The 23,134-nt window shown below is 35.5% G+C and overlaps 1 protein-coding gene across 1 annotated transcript in view; it reads left to right on the top strand.

Moving 5' to 3' along the window:
• LOC145671219 (peroxisomal targeting signal 1 receptor-like) overlaps positions 1 to 23,134 on the top strand; it is a 375,788-nt gene that overhangs the window by 223,271 nt on the left and 129,383 nt on the right. The window contains exon 7 of the mRNA XM_081740101.1: positions 7,445 to 7,602. Within this exon, the coding sequence (XP_081596227.1) occupies positions 7,445 to 7,602 (158 nt within the window). The remainder of the gene's footprint in view (positions 1 to 7,444; positions 7,603 to 23,134) is intronic.

Here is a 23,134-nt window from a genome sequence, read left to right as displayed (position 1 = left end):
TTTCATACATAAGTACCTATGAAATTATGCTAAATTACTTTTTTCCGATTTTTTGGATGAGAAATGGGCAGGGGAGAAATTTTTGAAATATGTGAATTTTGCTTCAATTTCACTTTTTGGCACTCAGCATCATGGATCTAAATTGCCATAACTTCCTCATTTTTTGAAGTTATTGGACTCATCCAGGTGTCAGATGAAAGCTTAATTTTTGCTCTTTCGGTTGATCTTAAGTAACCTTGCAAAAGGCTACACTATCAAACATTAATGATCATACAAACTTTTTTTTTTCTTCACAAATTGTACAATTACTGAAAAGTTACAACTATGAAACTTTTGAAACTTTTTTTTGTAAGTTTACATTCACCTTAATACATACATGGTATAGTTAAAAAATAAAGAGGGGTGTTTTTCGTATTTTTGTAATTATTATTTTTTATGTACGGAAATATACAGTTTTAAGTTTTGTTATAAATTGTGTCATTGCTCGTAAGTTTCAGCTATGAAACTTTTTAACAGAATCATCTTAGCACATACATGATATGGTTAAAAAATAAAAAGGGTGTTTTTGGTGTTTTCGTAATTATTATGTTTTGGTATTTTACAGGTATGGAAGTATACAGTTTTAAGTTTTGTTACAAATTGTGTCATTGCTCGTAAGTTACAACTCGGAAACTTTTGAAACTTTTTAAATAGAATTATCTGAGTACATAAATGATGTGGTTAAAAATAAAAAGGGTGATTGTGGTATTTTTGTAATTTTTTAAATCTTACATACAGAAATATACAGTTTTAAGTTTTGTTACAAAGTGTGTCATTGCTCATAAGCTACAACTATGACACTTTCGAAGCTTCTTTATATAGAATCATCACGTACATGATCTGGTTAAAAAATAAAAAAGCTGCTTTTGGTATTTTTGCAACTATTATTATTATTTGTGTTTCAAATGTACAAAAATATACAGTTTTACTGTTGTTATCAGATTATGTCTTTCCTCCGAAGTAATGACGGCCAATTCCGGAATTTTTACTTTCCGGATTCCGGAAAGTAAAATCGGAAATCAGAAAATTCCGATTTCCAGAAAATTTGGAATTCGGAAAAAATCCGGAAAGTGAAATTTCCGATTCCGGAAAATTTTGGCCATCCTTACTCTGAAGTGACAACTGTCACACTCTGAAACTTTTTCAAATAATCATTTTAGTAAATATTGGGTATGCTTAAAAATAGAACTGGTGTATGTGTAGTTTTGGTATTACCATAATAATAATATATTTTTGTACTTTAACTATTACTTTCAACTTTTTTCCCAATTGTAGCATCGCTTACAACTATCAAACTTTTGTAACTTTTTATAGGATTAGTTCGCATTTACTAGGTATGATTAAATAACAAAAAGGGATACCCTTTTTGTAATAATCTTGCGGTTTTTTGAATGGAAAATATAGGCCTAGCAATATAAGGGGTTGAGTGATTATTACAAACCCTATCAACGGAAATAAGAAATAATATACTAATGTACATAAATGAAACAATAAACACACATACCAGTAATACGTCTTAGAATTATATAGATTTACATACAAAACGTTGTTTCCTATATTTCACAGCTCATTCTTTTCATTGATGATATGATGTCTTCTTTTAATTTTGCTTTCAGTTGCGTAAGTCCGGGCTGATTGTCTTGTAAGAGATGAAACAGGAAGTTCCCAGATGATACTTTCAAAAGATATCCAACTAAAGTCTTCATTTTCCGGCCAGTAGAATATAGAAGGCCCAGAGCGATTCATGAATTGCACACTGACGTTTAAAAATAATAATTACAGAAATACCAAAAGCACCCTTTTTATTTTTTAACCACATCATAAATGGGCTAAGATGATTCTATTTAAAAGTTTCAAAAGTTTCATAGTTGTAACTTTTGAGCAATGGCACAATTTGTTTAAAAAAAAAAAAAAGTTTGTATGATCATTAATGTTTGACAGTGTAGCCTTTTGCAAAGTTACTTAAGATTAACTGAAAGAGCAAAGATTAAGCTTTCATTTGCACCTGGATGAGCCCAATAACTTCAAAAATGAGGAAGTTATGGTAATTTAGATCCGTGATGCTGAATGTCAAAAGGTGAAATTGAAGCAAAATTCACATATTTCAAAAATTTCTCCCCGACCCATTTCTCATTCAAAAAATTGGAAAAAAATAATTTAGCATAATTTCATTGGTATTTATGTATGAAAAAATTTTGAAGAGAGTCTGAGACATTGAAGCACAGTGCTCTAGGTGATTTGACATGGAATGACCCAAGTATTGTATAATTAAATAGTTATCAAATATATTTGCAGTAGAAATGTATTTTATCAGATATAAAATAAGTTCGATGCATAAATTTCTAATTACATGCTAATGTTATTTATTTCAGTCTAATTTCTCATCCATCCAAGTGTCACTAATTCTTGTAGAGATTTTAAACCGGAAAGTCTTATAAGTATTCGTTTCGGAATTAGAAGTTTAAAAAAATGCAATATAGGCAATAAATACCAATTTTAACATCAAAGCAATAAATGTGAAATTTGCATGTGTAACAAATATTACATCTTTAATGATTTCATTATATCTTCACGTTTAAAAATTAAATGAAGTATCTCAGACCGAGTTTTTAACCCTCGATCTTCAAGTTTCATAAGTTCTTTACGAAGACTCTGCCTCACCACGCTTGGCTACCGTCAGTAGATGTATTTCTTGTAGTTAGTGTCTATATAGAGAATGGAGAAAAATGCAATTCCCTTTGTACAGATCTGTGGGAATTGTGATTTATGTACTCTCACTTTTTTGGACTAAGTCTCTGAATGAGTTTCCAGGTTTTTGTGAACAGGAGTATATACATCTACAAGTATATTTCTTACCACGCAGAATGATACCACCTAGATAACCCTCATGCAGCAGAGCCAGGTCATTGTGTGACTCGTAAAGGTCAGACATGTATGGGAAATAAGCCTTTGTAATGCGTCATGTTATGGTTCGATTTGATTGACACCGAAAATATGGTGTTAATATATTTTTACTAGGCTTTCACTAGTGATCGATTTGGGTATACCACCAGAGTACGGAACATTGGATGATAAACACAAAACAGGAAGACACAATAAAGAATAAAATTTAAACCATAAAAGGAGCTCTTAATTTGTAAGTTTTCCATTGACTTTTTTTTAATGAGAAATTTATTCTGTACAGGCTATTTTTATTTTCGTATTAAAATCATTCGGAAATTTGGGGACGTACTATACTCTGGCCACTATTGTTATTCCCTTTAAATCTCCACAATGTCCCATGCAGTTTACAATGCTCAAATCCATTGTCGTGGAAACTAATCTTCCTTAAGTCTTAATACATCACCCACTGCAGTAACTCATCATCACAAAATATAGTGCTGCAGGTGGTCTAATGATCTGCATTCCTTGATGGCATACATTTTAGTAGCAGAAATGGCAAGAAGACAGTGTTGTGGACGAGAATTATATCCCATTGGAGAGGTCTCCACGGTGCTATATGTGGAAAGTGTCCAGTAATGTTTTCAACGGAGGAATATTACACTACCCAACTATAGTTAGACCTTAAGGAAATAGTTTACTAACAATATTTCTTGTGAATTCCAGAATATAGTTATCATCACACTTTAGCTGATGGGGTTTATATAGTGTTTGTTTTATAGTAGTAGAGTACTTTCACGTTCTGATTTTAGATTTGGAATAAGCCCAGGTTTAATCATCGGTTAGAATTACTCAGTATATGTCAGCCTGAAACAACTCCCTAATTTTGTTGTGGCATCATGGTTATGATCAACTTTTTCGTCTTTGATTAAATATTTTCTCGCCCAACATGGAAAAATGTGTCAATTGTAAAACGCTAGTAATAATAGTTCAATAGTAGATTGTAACCTGTATTTCTCACCAGTGCATCTGGGTCTGTGTATACAAAGTGGACCTTTATCTTTAAACACTCTTGTAACTTTTAAACTAATCGATAAAAATCGATGAAATTTTGCAATTTGCAAATATCGACACGGGAACATGTTTGATATATTTGTCAAATCACCCGATTAGCAGTTCTGCCAACCCAACATATAGTTGTATGTTTTTCTAAATAGTACTACATCACCTTATTACACATTTCAAATGTAGATGTTAAACAGAATCTTACAATATCACACTTACTATTCAGTATTGCAAACTAAGGACGCAACAATATAAGAAACATCCATAAACATCCAAATTTTAGAGACCTCTGCAGCAGTATTAACGTAAATGAGAGAGACGTGTCAATCACATTGGACGAACCTTACTGTCGAACACTGTGATAATTCTATCACTTATTTCCAACAAGTAGGAACAATGTTACAAGAAATGGAAAATTAGAGCTCTTTCAAATGATTTTAATTCGAAAAACTGTTTAGATAAATATCACATCCAATCACATAAATGGGTTTTAATAAACGTAAAGATCATAATGCTGGTTATACCAATTTGATATCTCAACCCGTTTCGGAAACATGGAGGTACGAAAACCATTGGTAAAAAATGTAATACTACTTAAAATTATGTAGTTTGGAAGGTAAAAATTTGTTCTTTTCTTATGGTTCTATAACATTACTAAATAGTTTTTGGTAGCTGTGATTACAAGTTCTAACAATGTGATAAGTAATGAACCAAGCAATTTGTGAATGACTGATCTTTTTCGTGATTGGCATATCAATCATAAACAAAAGCTTTTTTATTTTTACTACAAACTCTTTTTTAAAATATATTTATAAAGTGAAACTCTTGTTCATGGGCATGTAAAATAGTCCACCTATTTGGTTTATAAAGAGGGCAAATTGTTGATACTTGATTAGGTGGTGCAAGTGTATTGAATGTGGCAATGTGTTGGGTGTGTCGCAAGGCACATTGAGTACGGTCTACATAGCTCACGGCGAAACCACAGCAATAAAGAGGAACTGATTGGAAAAGAAGAAAAGGAAAAGAAAAGAAAGAAAAAAAGAAAAAGCCTCAGTAATAAATTCCTCTGAAATTAAAGCAGATTGACATACAGAGCTGTTATGCGACTGTGGTGCAAGCGATGGGGAACTAAAGCAGCACGTTCCACAGCCTTTCTTGACAGTCATAGTGCACTGCGAGCTGCATAGGGATCGGATTGCACAGGCGAAACCGCTGATAAGGATAATTACGTATCTAGTATGACACCAAAGGTGCCAGGAACATGCAACATAAACTGTTGATAACTTTAAACATGTGTTTTGGTCGAATGAGTCGTCGTTTACCTTATTTGAAACCATGGATCATGTTTGTGTGTGGTGTGGGCTCCCAAAGAAGCGTATAATTCATAGTGTCTCCGCCCAACCGTGAACCATGATGGTGACTTTGTGATGCTGTGAGCCGCAACATTCAGATTTTCAATGAATATTGTGCTGACGCTTAGCGGTTACGTCACTGCTAGTGGGTATGTCGTCGTTGTAGATAACCATGTACATCCTATGATCCAAATTTTTTTCTCGTCCAGTCACAATATTCCAGAATGATAATGCACTCACTCATCCAATTGGAGCTGTTAAGTGCTGGTCTGAGGAACATCGATATGAAGTTGAACATGTTCCGGGAGCAGCCTAATTCCTGGATTTGGTCATAATTTAACATCTGTGGTCTGTTTTAGTGACACACATCCAGCGCAGATTTCTGTCTCCATCCTTTCTCACGCAATGGGTAATGCACTGCTTGCGGTATGGTGTAATATATTTACTTACTACCATCCACGACGTCTACGACTACATTTCACGTTAAATCAGAACCCTTCTAAGGGGAAAAGGTGTTTTGCAGTTTTGCAGTTATTCAAGTGTTTTTTAATTTTGATAAGCTTCTGTACCTATTTTTTCTCTCCTACGGCTGATGAAGGTAGCCATTGAGCTACTGAAATATATACTGTATATCAAAAGTTGTAAGGGGTTGTTGAGTGGTAGAGCGCTTACTTCTGGCGCGTGCAATTCCCTGTTAGATACCAGGTTCTGCCAAATAGGCTTTGTGATGGACTTTGTGGTGTAGTGTGGTGGTGAGCTTTGTGGAAGTTTTTTCTTTCTTTCTTTCTTTCTTTTTCTTTTTCTTTTTCTTTTTCTTTTTTTTTAGGTAGTAACATTTCCTCCCATTTTCGTTATTCCTACATATTATCCATCTCTTCATCATCATCATCATCTCCTGTAGCCTCGGTGCTTAATAGTGGAAAGTTACGATAAGCACGAAATTCTATTGGTTTGGCTAATTTATGTAGTACTCAGTACATGGTATTTACTTTAATTTTCTTTGATTTGCATTAATGACTTTAGTAGATCTAGATTGTGGACACATTTAAGACAGACCGGGAGCTTTGTTCATATATTTTTTCTCGGATTTGTATTTCTCTTCTAAAATAAACTTACTAAAAGAAATACATTTTAGAAATAGGAAGGAAATCAATTCAGTGCTAGGAATTTTATACTCGTTGGCAGAGGATTGAGTAGAAATAAGTTTAAAATTCAAAATCGAATGATGTCTCTGAAGAGTATTCGAGAAATTAATTTCTTTCATGAACTATATATTGTAAAATTCTTTCAGTCTAAAGAGATAGAGCAATTACTGTACACGGGAATTTGGACTTTCCCATCACCTTTTATTATAAAACAGTCTTCTTAAATACAAAAGATATACAACAAGCTGTTCCATTAATAATTTGGGTAAGATAAAGCAAGGAACACAATGACCAAGCGTCTTAGGGCTTTTACAGGTGAGGTACCTCTCGGTGACCAGGCGTCGTCAGAGAGAATAGGAACCCAATGACCGTGCGTCTTAGGGCTTAAGAATGGGTACATCTCGGTAACCAAGCGTCGTGAGAGGGGTTTAGGTGGTTTGATCAACCTCGGTAGATTGATGCTTGTTGATGCGTGCTGCTGTATTCTATCTTGGAGTGTCGGCTACCCTCGTTGACCTTGCCGACTGCTGGCGAATGTGAGCGACTCCTCTTCGGGTCCGTCATCTGCGTTGTATTTGTTTATTATTAACACGTGTAGTACACATGGTTATCGCATGTTATGGGGACATGCGAAACCTTACAATATAGTGACTTCTGTGTAAGTAATAATAGTAGTATAATTTAATACTGATACTAATGATAATATTAGCTCTAGATGTAATGGAACAGACGTTTTTGAAGACGGAACTATGGAGAAAAGCTGCGTTATATATTAGTGGCACTTTCTGAAGTCCGCTTTGCCTAATGTATAAACTTGAGAAACCAGTAGAAGGTTCATAAAAATAGACTTGAATGAATAAATTTGTGTTGTGTTGTGATTTGTAACAAGAAACAGTTAATATATGATCGCCAGAAAACCCGCATATGGTCACAAAATATACAAATAATTTTATTTCATTGTAGGTCCAGTTGAAATACAAGGTGAAACGGAAAAGGATGATGATTATGATACTCAGTTTTGGAATAAGCTACAAGAAGAATGGGAAAAACTAGCGAAAGATGGCGACCTGGGAGATCATCCGTGGATATCTGAATTCTCGGAAAATTATGAACCTTTTAAAGTAAGTCAAGAATTGTGATTTGGTGTGAGTTTCTTGAAACGAATATTTGACAAACTCCCGCGATACCATATGCTAATTCTATTAGGGGATTTCAATGCAAAGGTAGGACGAGGCGAGAGAGTATTTTCAAACCGATTGTAAGGAACGTAAGTGTGGATAAAGAAAGAAATGACAACGGTGTTAAACTCGTGAACTTTGCAACATCCAAAAACCTTATCGTGAAGAGTACAAAATTCCCGCACCGCGACGTTCATAAATATACTTGGACGTCATGAGACGGAAAAACACATAAACAAAATATCACGTTTTGGTAGATAGGAAAAGACAATCTAGCATAATTTATGTTCGGTCGTTTAGAGGGGCTGATTGTGACACTGATCATCACCTGGTAGCAGCGATAATAAGAGAGAGATAATCGTTGAATAAAGGAAATATTCAATGTCTGAAAACGGAGAGATTTAATTTAAAGGAATTAGAGGAGAGCTAGGTAAGAGAGGAATACCAGATTGAAGTTTCGAATAGATTCTCGGTTTTAGAAAATTCGGAGTGCACTAGTGTTGAGGATACTTGGATTGAATTTAGAGATAGCAGTAAAATTTCAGTAAAGAAAAAATTGGGACACGCGGAAATACGTAGGAACAAACCATGATTCGACCAGGAATGCATTAAACTAACAGAGAAGAGAAAACAGGCAAAATTGCGTTGGCTACATAATCCGAATGAAATAACTACACAAAATTTCGTAGACATCAGGCGGGAGACTTCCAAAACTTTTAGAACAAAAAAACGCGATTTTTTGAAAGCTAAAATTAAGAAACTTGAAGATAATAGTGAAAATAAAAACATTCGGGATATGTATAAGGGATGAACAAATTTAAGATAGGTTATCAACTTCTTGCTTACATATTAAAGCTGACGGAACAGTTCTCACTGATACAGATAGCTTCTTACATACATGGAAAGATTTCTTTGACGATTTGCTTAACACGCAGCCTAATGCGCGTGGAGAAAAGGAAATACACACCGCAGAACCGTATATTCCAGAACCTAACCGGATAGAAGTAGAAATTGCTATAAAGAAGTTCAAGAAACTCTAATCTTCGGATGTAAACGAAAGTCTGGCTGAGAGCTCCTCCGTGGCTAAGCGGTTAGCGTACGCGCCTTTTACGTGGGAGGCCCGGGTTCGATTCCCCGTCGGGAGCTCATGTGGTTCGGATTCCACGTTAATCAGTAGGTCCACGTCTCATATAGCCTCGCTGCTTAACGGGACGTTCAACTGAAAATCAACTCAACTCAAAGTCTGGCTGAGTTAATTTTAGCTGGAGGTGAAAAATTGTGGAAGAAGATACACACAAACTCACTCCCCTTGTCTGAAACAAGGAAGAATTGCCACAAGAGTGGAAAGAATCAATCATTGTTCCAATTCACAAGAAAGGCGACAAAACTGACTGTAATAAATATGGAGGCATTTCTCTTCTGCCAACTTCCTATAAAATCCTTTCAAACATTCTGTTATCAAGATTGATCCCATACGCAGATGAAGGTATTGGAGATTATCAGTGCGGATTTAGACGAAATCGATCAACTATCGACCATATATTTACCATTCTACAAATACTCAAAAAGAAGTGGGAGTACAATACCCCGATACATCAACTATTTATTGATTTTAGAAAGGCATACGACTCGGTTAGGCGAGAAACATTGTGCAACATCCTTACAGAATTTGAAAAGCTAATTAGATTAATTAAAATATATTTAAATGAATCCCAAAGTAAAGTCCGGATAGGAAAATTTTTGTCCGAGCTTTCACATGGAGAATGGCCTGAAAAAATTAGATGCGTTGTTGCCATTACTATTCAACCTTGTCCTGAAATACGCTATTAGGAAAATCAAAGATAGCAACCACGGCGTAGGGTTGAATGGTATTCAGTAGGTTATGGCGTATCCTGATGACGTAAATTTAATAATTGATGATAGGAAAACAATCGAAAGAAATGCAGAGGTCTTATTAAACGCTTGGAAGAATATGGGTTTAGAAATAAATGCATGGAAAACTAAATACATTTGGCTAAGGAAATACGTCGCGGTCGTAATACGGCAAATTATGGATGCGTTAAAATACCAAATAATACTTTAGATGAAGTTGGTATTTTCAGATATTAGGATCAATATTTACACGAGAACCATATTCACGAAGAAATTAAATGTCGACTAAAAGCATGGAAAGCGAGTTATTATTCAGTTTAAAATCTCTTGTCGCGAATTCTGTCGAGGAATTTGAAGCTTAAAATATATAAAATGATAATCATACTTGTTCTGTATGGTTGCGAGACATGTTCGCTTAATGTAAAGAAAGAACACAGACTGAAAGTATTTGAGAACAAGATCCTGAGACGAATATTCGGACTTAGAGGAAGGGGAATGGGGAATGGCGGAAATTTCATAACGAGGAACTACATAATTTATACGGTTTACCAAACATTATTGGGGTCAGCAAGTCTAGGAGGCTCAGGTGGGCAGATCATGTAGCTAGAATGGAAGAAAGTAGGAACACTTTCATAGTCTTAACTGGAAGACTAATCAGAAAACGACTTTTAGGAAGACCTAGTCGCAGATGGGAGGACAATATTAAGATGGATCTCGCAGAAATGGGAATACAAAGTAGAAACTGGATCCATTTGGCTAAGGATAGAAGTCAGTGGAGAGCTTTTGTGAACGCGGCATTGAACCTCCGGATTCCATAGGCCATATAGAGTTAGTTGTGGGTTTCTTGCTTTCTTTTTTCCTTTTTTGTAATTATTGCAGATAAACTATATACACAATCTTGATGCGTGAAAAGTGTTGACTTACAGAATAAAAATAGAATGGCAGATCTGAAGATTAGCTGCTTGGAAAGGTTATTTTTGATATTTTGTAGATAAGAATATGAGTTCTACTTCAGGCTTTAGTGTATAAAGTTTTGTAATAGAATGCATTATATGATGAGAAACTATTCCACAAACTTCATATGGACAGGTAATTTAATAACTGGATTGAATCTTCCGGAATTGAATTGGAACCAGTACTAACCCTCAGTAATGTTGGATTAGCGTTCTCCAGTTTTTGAATAAATGTTTAAATAGCAGTAACGCATCGTGCTCGACAAAAGCAGAGTTGCAGCATCAAGGGTATGTGCATACACACGAGTTTTCCCGGACCCTGGTATTCTTGAGTCTTATCCAAATAAAATATTCAGGAAATATAAAGAGAAAAGTTCCTTCAAGCTGTATTTTTATTGATTTAATGTATAAGTGATTTTTTAAAACACATAATGAACAAACTTTGATAAGGTACCTTCTGTAAACTTTGACAAGTTTAGATGTTATTTATACACAACTTCTATACCGATGTTATTAAACAAGAGATAAATAGAATATATAGCATGTGCTGTAAGACATGAGTGAAGGCATTACGGAGAAAGAAGAAGAAAAAAGAAAATTGCTTATACTCATACACGAAGTTAAACAAAATTATTTAATTAAATAAACAATACGTTATTTAAAATCAAAGGCTAGTCGTTGTTCTTTTCAGGTTACAAATTTTTCTATTACCTTCTAATTAAAATTTATAATACTGTTCTTCAAGTCTCTTTGAATAGAAAGTATCGCTACTGCCAATATTTTCTGCTTTCTTTTCTTTATGTCAGACAAACACCTCTCTCCTCCGACTGTAGGAATTTTATTAGGACTTTTATATGGATATAGGGGACAGAAATTAAATTTTCGATGATCGTGTACTTTTACCTGCTGTTCTGCTGTAAAGAAGTATGAAATCTTTAAGATTATTTACCTTGGTATATATATATTTAAAAAATGAAATTTTTAGTTTAACTCCCATAGTTATGCCCTTTAAGCTAAAGGAGAGAAATTATTGAAAGTGAATGATAGTAAGATAATGTTTTGGGTTTTCCCATTGGAAATCGGACCCGGGACTATGCACCAAAGGCGCACGCACTAATCACTGAACCAGCGTAAGGATTTTTTTCTTTTCTTTGAGACTCATTAAATAAATATTAATATTTGGAGTGATTTATCGGTTTTCAGTCAATTCGAATTACCATTAATTTGAAAACTCTTGATTTGATGCTGAAAATACTATGAATAATTTCTCTTGTGTGAGTGGTACAAATATATTTCGAGGCAGGAACGAACAACATACTGCGATTGCAAGCACCAGCTATTTGTGCTATTATCAATTGATACAGCGAGATTTGGTGGAGGCTAGGCTTTCCCCACTACTTGACAATTATGAGAGGAACACGAACCTACGAAGGACTGTTGCTTCTCTCTCTCTCGCTCTCTGGAAGATCTTGTTGGCATAATGTTTCCACGTAGTACGTTCTGGGATTCTTCGGAACTAATAACGAACCAAACCTGGTTCATTAGGTTTCACAGCCTTGTCAATCTTAAAATAGAGTCATTGGCCAATTCCCAGAATTTGGGTTAATTATAACCGGGAATCGGTACAAGATTGTGTTACAGATTCCGCCCTTTTCACTAGCTGGAAATTATAGTTTCCTGAAAGTTTTGAAAAAGGGAAACTGAAAATTAAATACACGTATATTCAAAACTTGGAAAAGAGATAAGTTTGAACAAATTTTATTACATTCGTTGAGAAGATTTTACACTTAATTTTGTAGAGTCGATTCTTAACCTTCTAATTTTTATACTTCTCTTGTTCTGGCATTATCGTGTTTATGGTTGTTTACAAGAATATCAACTGGAAAATTGTAAATTATTTACCTAGACTGTTTATATTCAACTAATACAAAATTTGATTAAAATTCAATGAGGAAATCACAACATGAAGAAACACTTTGCCTAGAATCATAAAATATTACCAACATCTTGATTAACTCAATGTTAGTACTCGTTAAGCTATGTGGAATCGCAATGTGGTCTTCCGTGTTCGTAAAAACGAAACAAAAATTCAGTAAAATTAAAAAAAAAAAAAAAAAAAAAAAAAAAAAAAAAAAGCTGTGGCAGATTGATAGTAGAGTCATTTTTAACTAAATTCTCTGTAAATTCGTGAGGTTTAAATTAAACTGAAGTGTGTATGTAACTCTGACCAGGAGTAGGCCAAGAAAATATTCACCGGCCAATGCTATCACTGTCGCCATATACTGTTTTCGTTCCCGTAGGTGCATAGCTTCTGAGTCGATTGCCGAGATTGGGTGAAAGAAGCTCATTGGGTCCTAGCCGATGGTTGGCCGAGGGAGAACACCTAAATCATCGCGAATTCAATTGAGTCCTCCGAGAAGTTCCTCGATTAAGTTAAAACGGGTGCATGCTTACCCGCACGTCCCCTCGATGTGATTTCTATGCGCACAATGACACAGTGACTCCTGCGAACGCCCGGTGTGCGTATTTACGCAGTTTTTTTAAAAATAATAATAATTATAATTATAATAATAATAATAATAATAATAATTATTATTATTATTATTATTGTTGTTGTTGTTGTTGTTGTGGTGGTGGTGGTGGTGGTTGTGGTGGTTGTTGTTGTGGTGGGGGTGATGGTGGTGGTGGTGGTCGTCGTCGTCGTCCTTTTTATTTAAACAGGGTCACTCTATACTGCTACGTAACTACATTCAGCTTTCCACAATTCGGGAATTACACTTTTTCCGTTCCGGCTTCCACCTACACAGAACCACAAAGTTGTTTGTCTAAACTCCGGAAGTATTTTCATAACGAAGCATAGAGTTATGCATTACCTCCTATTTAGATTTCTGTCAAAGAAAATACATACGTTCTTTTTTTTTTTCCCTTTCTTTTCTTTGTTCAGTTTAGTTACTTAAAATTAGAAGATCAATAGATATTTTTTTCGGACTAGTATTCCTGATTTTCTTTCCTCCTCTTCCCTCACAGCAATTTTTTTCCTTCTTTCCATTAACTTTCCCATCATTTGGGGAAATATTGTCAGCTTTTTGTACAGTTCCACTAAAATAATTGATACCAGTTCACTCATTTTGATAGTTTCAAAGAAGTAATTTCAGTTTAACTGGAATGCACTGCAGTAATGCCACCTTTTGTGTGCCTCTTCACCCCTTGTGGTGCAATTTCACTTTTGCTGTAGTCGTTATACACTTCAGTACACTTCATTCACTATTTATTCAGTACTTTACTGGATGACTAAATTTGTATCAGTTCAGTTCAGTGATTTTACCAGTTCAGTACCAGTGACAAGCTCTCCAGGATTTACAGAATTGATCTCAGTCCAATGGGCATTCAACTGCAAGCATGCCAGCTCATCCTTTGTTATGTAAGCTTGTCTATGTTGTAGTTATTATACACTACATTTGTTAACAGTTTATGCAGTGATTTACTTCACGCTTAACTGTTTACCAGTTCATTACTATTTGGAACAGTTCACTTCCTTTGAAAATTCACCAACTAGCTCTCAGTCCATCTGGCATCCCCAGTGCAATATCACAAATGAGCTAATCATATTAACTTCATTGTTTAGCTTCATTTCTTCAACTTCCCAGCGCTCACAAGGAAAGAAAAATCATTTCCTCGTTTTCGCTATCTTTTTGGGTCAGGAAAATATTTGAGCATATATTTTCATGCTGTAACCCTTCGTACGCTGTATACCTAGCACAATATTTATTTAATTTTATTATTAAGTCTGTACACCACATTACATCTACATTTGTCTGTTGAGTCTTTCTAATTTTATTTCTTGACTGTAACTATCTTTTGAAATCGGAAAATTCGATGAAAACAAAATTAAGGGACCGATCAAGCATAAAAAGAATATGTAGACATCTGTACATAGTAATATTATTGTTAGAATTTCCGGGTTCGTTCTTTCTTTGTCACAAATGATTTCTTAAGTTAAAAGTTACTTGAGGTCCCTGGTTTGATCTAGGTTCGTGTCAAATGCGCTTTGTTGTGGAAGAACACTGTGTGCTTAGGTTTTCTTGGAATTCCCTTGTTTCTTCTAACTCCTTTATTCCATTCATCTCCTTTAGCGTACACGGTATAACCATGGGACGTGAAACTGAAAGATTTCATTTTATTGAATTTACTAATAGGGCAGTGAAATGTGGATGCAAGCTTGATTTTAAATTAACTGTGTAGAATGGGCAGGAATATCATATTAAGTCTATTACAGTTTTGTGCATTGTTAGCAGTATTTATATTTCAGTTTTTCAGTAGACATATCTCCTGATATTTCTTGTTAGAATGTCGTGATTTCACGGTCGGTAGTGTGAAAATGCAGAAGAAAGGAAAACATCTAGCTTGAGCCGATATTGGACAGTTATAAGACTGTGAAGATTTCTAAGATCAGCACCAACCTAAGCACAAAATTAATATACGAAATTATTATATATTTTAATAATTCCTCTGTTTTAGTCTTAGAACCAGAAACGCTCGTAGGAATCTTCCCTGTCCGGGGGGAGGGGGGACCGATACATAAGCAAAGTCTCGAATATAGACACCTTAATGCAAATAATTTTTCATCTAAAACAATCATTATTGACGCATTTTGAATAACTTTTATTAACTATAGTAAACATATTAAATACTATAGTGAATGAGTAATGAAATCTAAAATGTTTGGTCATGTATTTCAAAGAACTGAACTCCTTTCGAAAATCTAGGGAGGGAAATTGACCTCTTTTTCTCTCCCCTGCGGGAGCCATATTTAGCACTATATTGTAAAACTACTGCAATACATAATCTGGCGCCTGTAAATCACAAAAGGATGGAGTGTTTGGGGCATTACGAGACTGTCTGCATTGTTGGCCCTAAAGTTATGCCACTTCTAATATTCAGTCTTATGCACTATCACCCAAGCTTCCTTCAAAAAAATGATCCGGAGCTGGAATAAAAATGTGAGGCTGCTGCGCTTGATACCAAGTTAATTTTTCTTAGCTCCAAGGTGATAACTCCGGGAGGGCAAAACCCCCCAAAATTATGCCTAGAAGAAACACTACTACCACTAAACGCGCATGTTTTTTGCGAGTTTGGTTTCTGAAAAAGTCTCCACTTTTTTCAAGTTGCCGTAACTCACGCATCTTACCAGAGTTGAGCGCTGCCTTGTGGAGGAATTCATAACTGTTACAGAAGCTTACGTTTTATCGGTTGCCCCAGTAGCTGCAACTGGTAGCGGATAATACGGGAAGATAGCAGCGATGCAGATATAAATACGTTTCCCCATGTTAAGAAATAAGAGCTCCTTGTCATATACTCAATGTCACTGGATCCATTGACAGCGCTTTTGCAACTAGAAATGTAATCTTTTTTTTTTTTTTTTTTTCAGCTTTTTAAATGAGTTATTAGAGACACATCAGTCAGTAGTGTCTTTTGCTAAAGAGCAAAGTTTTATTTTCACTGAAACAGAACTTCAGTACTTTAGAAAAAATATTTTTTAGTGTTATAAAGTATGCGGTCGCATAGTACGAGCCCCCTCTGATAAATAGACCAATGAGTTACCCGTGGAAAATCATTTGCCTCTTTATTTTTTAAATTTATTTTTGTTCCGCGTTTGTTTTGAGGACCAGAGTTGTATATAAGACGTGAACAAACAGTTAAAGGTAGAATCCTTTCCATTCTAATTCGTTTAAATATGAATGCTCTCCCGGCGGAAATCGAACTCGGAACCACGTGGTATCGGATTATATCCCCCATACGGTTTCCTCAAGTATTAAAAATGGGATATTTCCTCAAGTATCTTGTGTTCTATCGACTATGAACTGGGAATCCATGACAGGATCAAAAATCTTTAACTGTCATAACGGGGAACTGATTTTTATATGTGTTAAAATAGCAAGATTGCTACGAGTCATATCAACTTTTACCATGAGATTTTGTATTAGTAAGAGTGAAGGATATTTATGAATCATTTATGTCAAAGGAGCTCTGAATATCCTTCAATTTAGAATTTAATCCTAGTAGTCACCACGTTTTCAGCATCATATTTTCTAGCACACGAATACAAAATCAAGTATCTGAGCTATTCAGGATGAAAATAAGATTTCTCTAAATACTTAAAGGTCTTATGAAGATGATTTTCGTAATTACAGGCGTGATTGTATTAAAAATAGATTGTCCTTTTGTACGTTAAGTGCTTTATTAAAGCATATTTATTTCTTATGTTAAAGATGTTTGCGTAATATATAAGAAAGATTAAGAGTAATGTTTTCCAAGAGAGGAGATTTGAGGCTGGCTCATCTTGAAAAGGAAATATAAAAGTATTGTCTTCAAAAAGGTATGGTTCTATTAGAAGAGTTCTGTTCTGTCACGAAAATTTTGCCAAAATTAGTGTTGGGCAACATTAATTAAGAAGCAAGAAACAACAATTTAATGAATGTATAATCGAAAAACGATTAAGATTTATTGAATAATATATCTGTATTATTTCACTTAAATCTGAAATATTTTTCCTGGAATCAAATCGCATTCCAAATATTTTACCCTGAAATGAGCTTACATGAATTAATTATAGTAATTTAAAGAAATCACATCATTTAAGAAAGCATTTATTTAATCTTAAATTTTGTTGTATTATCTGATTATGTCGGGAAAGCAGATTTTTCTTGTCCTCTGTTTTGAACTATCTTCTGTTTGCACCCTTATGGTATATCGATTACAGCGTTCATAACAATTAGGTCATATCTGGCGGGCCAGGAAAAGGAAGAGGATGTGAGAAGAAGAGAGACTTATTATTCTAGAGAGGGCTAGCTCATTAAGAAGCGAACTAAATTCTTGTGTGACTGGACATACAAATTCATCATTTATTTATAATACTCAGCTAAGATGTTAGTCACGTTAGTTGTTTGCTTAGGTTCACATGTATTAAAATGAGTGCAGTCAATATTATTTCAAAAAGGAAAGGGAAATCGAGTATTTTGCTCAACGATATCAATATCCCCATTCATTGTTCAAAAATTGATTATGTATTGGGTATGCTACAAACGAAGATATGAAAAATGCAGAGGAAGGATAACAAATAATAATTGAGAATATTATATCAACAAGAAACATCAAAGGTATCCTATGCATGATCAGTAGGATTGAGGTCTGGCGACCCCACTGGCCACTCGAGACGTGTAATGTCTTCATTCTGCAGGTAATCCTCCACTAACTGTACCCTATATTTACGTGCCTTATCACCCAAGAAAATGAGGTTCAAGTCTGTATACACCACGAAAGAGTCGGGTATACTGTTCAAGAATGACGTTTCTGTAAATATAAGCTGTTTCTCTCCGCTGTTGGAACACAAGAAGTAGTGTAGGGCCCAATTCTTTAAACTGAACTGTGAGTCTTCACTCAAGCGTACAGTACTCCGCTGTTCTGGGATCCAATACCTAACCCTAACGGAGGATAAATTAATTTCCGTAATGTGCGAAAAAAAATCAGAACCCGTAATAACATGATTTGAGTATCTGACAAAGTATTAAACAATGATAACTTTTGGATGGAAATTCATAAAACATAAATTTCAATAACTACTAAAATAAATCTTGTAAACTTATTGGTAATTAAACAACTATTTACATTCAATATCCTCTAAACTTATTACTATAAAGTATATATTTATGACTAATCGTTTAACAAAACAAAATCGTTTACGAAACCGTTACAAAATGATATTGTATGGAAGACAATATTACATTAACGTATTAACGTCTCGTTTTATTATTAATATTATTATTATTATTATTATTATTATTACAGTATTTAAGGTTTAATATCACAGTTTAGATTGAGAATTTAGGTCTGCATGATTTTTAAAATTGAAAACAGAAAAAAAAAAGAAAAAAAAAAACTTTCCATTCATAAAGAATAAATAATAAGATTTCAAAATATCAATTCACGAATCTATATTTCACTGTAAAATAGTTACGTGCCCTAACACTAATACATTTTTAATTTGTGCTCAGTGAAGTCTAACCGTGAAAACATGATAACATTTTAGCTATAAGGAGAGCGTAACATGCCATATATTAATACAACAAAACCACATCATTTTAAATATGCCCACATTGAAATTGCAATAAAATTTTATAGACCCATAATTTCTCTTACTTGTTTTTTTTTATATTTATTTATAAGTAACTGCTGTTTACACTGAATACAACAATTAATTTGTTCTACAGTATGAAACATACGGTCATTATACCATATGGAAAGCTCAACAGAAAGTTGTAGCACTTCCAATTCACTGTCCAGTCGAAACATTTTGCGTAAGAGTAAAATTAAAGCGAGATGTCGTACTCTTAGGACAATACTTAAAATAACCGGATACTCAGTAACACGATTTATTAGAATTGTTCTATACGCACAATGAAAACGCTTTCAATAGCTTTGGTTACTAGTGAAACAATGGAGAGAATTATAAAATTTCGAAGTGAGATCTAACTCTGAATACTTCTCTGCAATATTTTACATTCGCTAGTAAATTAAACGAAACTCATTCTGTACAGAGGGGAGTAATGAATAAATAGAATTACAAAATTACGTTGCTATGTAACTATGTCTACTGCTCATCTGAGTGCAGATCTAGAATATGAGTGCCATGGTTATTTCAACATATAATATATAAAGAATGCAGAAGATTAAATCTACTTACACATACAAATGAGATAGCTAAGGAATAAAAAAGAATATATCTTAATATATCTCTATAAGAGTATGAAATTAAAAATACTTTATCCAGATATATACAGGGTATTCCAGAGCGACCCAGACACTACCTTTTTCTCGAGAACGGTACATGCTATCAAGTTGAAATAAAAAATTGCATCACAAATGTGGGTCCAAAGAATCCGTAGAAATTATTTACAAAATCCCGAAAGCCCCTCTTCGTGGTGTAATGGGGTACACATGCCCCGTTCTTGCGATTTTCAAATGGAAACGATATTTTTCGAATGCACATTCAAAAAGGTGGGGAGAAAAATAAGATTGCTCTACGAAACATTTGTCCGTACTACCTACCGTTTTCCGTGCACCAATTGTTTTTTCAAAAAAAAGAAGGTGCGCGAAATAGAGTATACGCAGTTTACTAATTAAGATAATGTAAACACCGTCACATTTTCGGGAAGTGCAAGACACACGCTTTCCAATAATATGCCACATGGTGACTCAGAGTCTAAGAAAGAAGAAACCGCGTGACCCAAAAAAGGGGGTCCAAAGTAAGGTCAGAACTAAATATTTCAAATGGAGAGAGGGGTCGAGTAATACCTCGTTGCAAAGGTCTCTGCAAATGTTAAAAGAATTCGAACACGATTTTGGAATCCACTTACCACTTTCAACATGGCGACCATAACAATATCGAAACCCTGAAATTCTGGTTCGTCTTGAAGAAATAACTTGGACCACCCTTCATACTTTTTCCAGGCTTAGGACTGGCAACGATTTTCACTCACAATAAGGAATTCGTTGGCGTGTTTAACAGCTGCTTCCCCAACGGAAAAGGTCCTTCATTGTACAGAAAATGATTGCTACATCGTTGCTTGACAAAAGATAGTACATTAGTCTTAAGTGAAGTAAAAAGAAAAACGAAACACAATGAGAAATGAATGATGAACGAAAACGAAAAGAATAGGTAAAGCACTGACTTCGATGCACATTTACCAACTTACAGTAGAATGCCTGCCCTGTGCCTCAATGCATTTCTGCACACGGTAACTGAAATGATTCTGTGCCACAATAATTTCCTCCTGACTAATCTGCCTGCATGCAGCAACTATGCGCTCCATCATGTTGTCCCTTGTTGTGGGGCGATGTTGATAAACGATTTCTTTAAGTCGTCCCCATGGATAATAATTTACACATTTTAAGTCTGGTGACCTAGGAGGCCAGGGCACAGGTCCACCCCTACTTATCCAGCGACCACGAAACATTGCATTCACCTGATTCCTCGCTGTCAGTTCAAAATGTGCTGGTCAACCATCTTGTTGTAGCCACATGTGTGTCCTGATGTGTAAAGGGACCTTCGAGAAGAATGGGCGATTGTTCTTGCAGAAATGTACAGTAAACAGCATCCGTAAGACTCGCTTTAAAAAAAATGAGGTCCAATTATTCTTCCGCCGATGATTCCACACCATACATTCACAGACCATCTCCATTGATGAACAACCTCTTGCTTCCACTGTGGGTTTACGGCGGCTCAATAATGCATGTTGTGACGATTTATCTGACCATCACTTTTAAATGTAGCCTCATTAGATCACAATACTATTTTGTCTAAGGATCGAGCGTTTGCATGCACTTGAGCTTGAGACCACATGCAAAAGTCGAACCTGCTTTGAAAATCAGTGCCATGTAGGTCTTGATGCAAGGAAATATGATATGGATAAAATATGGCCGTAGTTGCGCTGACACCAGAATCGCGGGCAACTGGCCTGATACTCGTGTGAGGATTAACATGGAAGGCTGCAAGTACATCAGCAGACCTATTATCTCGAACAGGCCAAGCTATGCGTTCCTGTGACTGCTAGAAGGCTGAACATTTCCACTTCTGCGTAGACGTTCGGCAAGGTTGCAAAACATATGTCTTGAACGACGTTCCCGATCGGGATACCTAGCAGCATACACACGAGCAGCAGCGGAACTATTTCGTTGGCATTCACCCAACACCATGAGCATATCAAATGCTTCTTCGTTTGTGAAAGGCATTTCAACTTACATGCCACGATTTGCCAATGCGAAGTAATTGATAGAAATGCACACGACCACGAGGAATGTACGTTAACAAGTCCAGACTTTTCACACAATCCCTTCGACGACGCAACTCATGCAACAGACAACGGTGAATGAGACCAAGATTGCAGTGGCGTATTCATGTTATCAGTGGAAGCACACTAGAACTGGCAGAAGAGCTAGGCACACCTCCACCTGTGCGACATAACTTGCGTTGAACCGGGCAGTGTGAAAAGCTTATGGGCAGTCAAATGGAACTTGCTTCTTTGTGGTATTATTACGTGCCCGTCCTTTTTTTTTTGGGGGGGGGGGGGTCAAGTGGGCAACTTCACTAGGACGTTTTATTTCTTCATGACAAACCAGAAATTCAGGGTTTCGATATTGTTATGGTCGCCATGTTGAAAGTGGTTAGTGGATTTCAAAATCGTGTTCGAATTCTTTTAACATTTGCAGAGACCTTTGCAACGAGGTATTACTCGACCCCCCTTTCCATTTGAAATTTTCGAGTTCTGACCTTACTTTGGACCCTCTTTTTGGAAATACGCAGTTTCTTCTTTTTTTAGAACCTGAGTCACCATGTGGCATATCATTGGTCTGGCACTCCCGAAGATGTGACGGTGTTTGGTACACGGAAAACGGTAGGTAGTATGGATAAATGTTTCGTAGAGCAATCTTATTTTTTCCCCCACCTTTTCGAATGTGCATTCGAAAAATACCATTCCCATTTAAAAATCTCAAGAACGGGGCATGTGCACCCCATTACAAGGGGGGCTTTCGGGGTTTTATAAATAATCTCTACGGATTCTTTGGACCCACATTTGTTATGTAATTTTTTCTTTTTACTTGATAGCATGTATTGTTCTCGAGAAAAAGGTAGTGTCTGGATTGCTCTGGAACACCCGATATATATATATATATATATATATATATACACTGTCGGTCAAAAGTTTCCGGACAGACCAAAGAACAAGGAAATATTAAGTTTGGCTTGTAATACGGTGCAATTTTGGAAAAGATACTTGGTAGTTTAGGAACACAGTGACAGAGTGACAGTTTTAACATCAGAATAACATAATAACGTTATCCAAGAAAGGAAATGAGCAAATTCTTTAAATGTTCTTCTCGTCAAATAAACCGCCCTTCGCCGCTATCACTCGTTTCGCCAATCGGGACATGTGGCTTACAAGTTTTTAAAGATTTTCATCTGAATTATTATTCCAAGCTTTCTGCAGAATTTCAAACACATCATCAGCAGATATTGGACAAACTTTTCGTACACTTCTGCCAAGCTCTTAACAGAGAAGTTCGATGGGGTCTGGAGGCTGAGGAGGCCATTCCATGATACAAATATCTCCTTTGGCTTGTTTCTTCTTAAAACAATTAGAACAAAGTGTGTACATGTCCATCGGATCAGTATCTTGCAGAAAAGTGATTCTGCGGCGAATCAAATCAAGTTCTGACGGAATAGTATGGCTGCTTAAAATGGAATGATAACCATTGTTGTCCAGATTTCCTTGTATTCTGTGAATACAACCCACCCCAGAATTTCCGAAACACATCGAAAGTATTACAGAACCTCCTCCATGTTTAACAATCGGGGTTGCACAATTAGGACGCATCTTTTCTGTAACAGATCTTTCAACATAAACTCGATGTCGTTGCCCAAAAACTTGAAATTATGACTACCAGTTCATAATACGCGTTTCTACTGTTTTGTTGTCCAATTTTTGTTCTTGCGGTTCTATTGAAGCCTCTGTTACTTGTTTCCACTGAACTTGCGATGGTTTCTGCACAGCAACTCTTACCCAGAGTGCAGCTACTCTCAAATGTCGATTTAC

This window comes from Thermobia domestica, chromosome 15 (genome assembly GCF_964235325.1).
Source record: "Thermobia domestica chromosome 15, izTheDome1.hap1.1, whole genome shotgun sequence".
Taxonomy (NCBI): Eukaryota; Metazoa; Arthropoda; class Insecta; order Zygentoma; family Lepismatidae; genus Thermobia; species Thermobia domestica.
The sequence above is the reverse complement of the archived record's forward strand: the minus strand, read 5'-3'. Positions and strand labels throughout refer to the sequence as shown.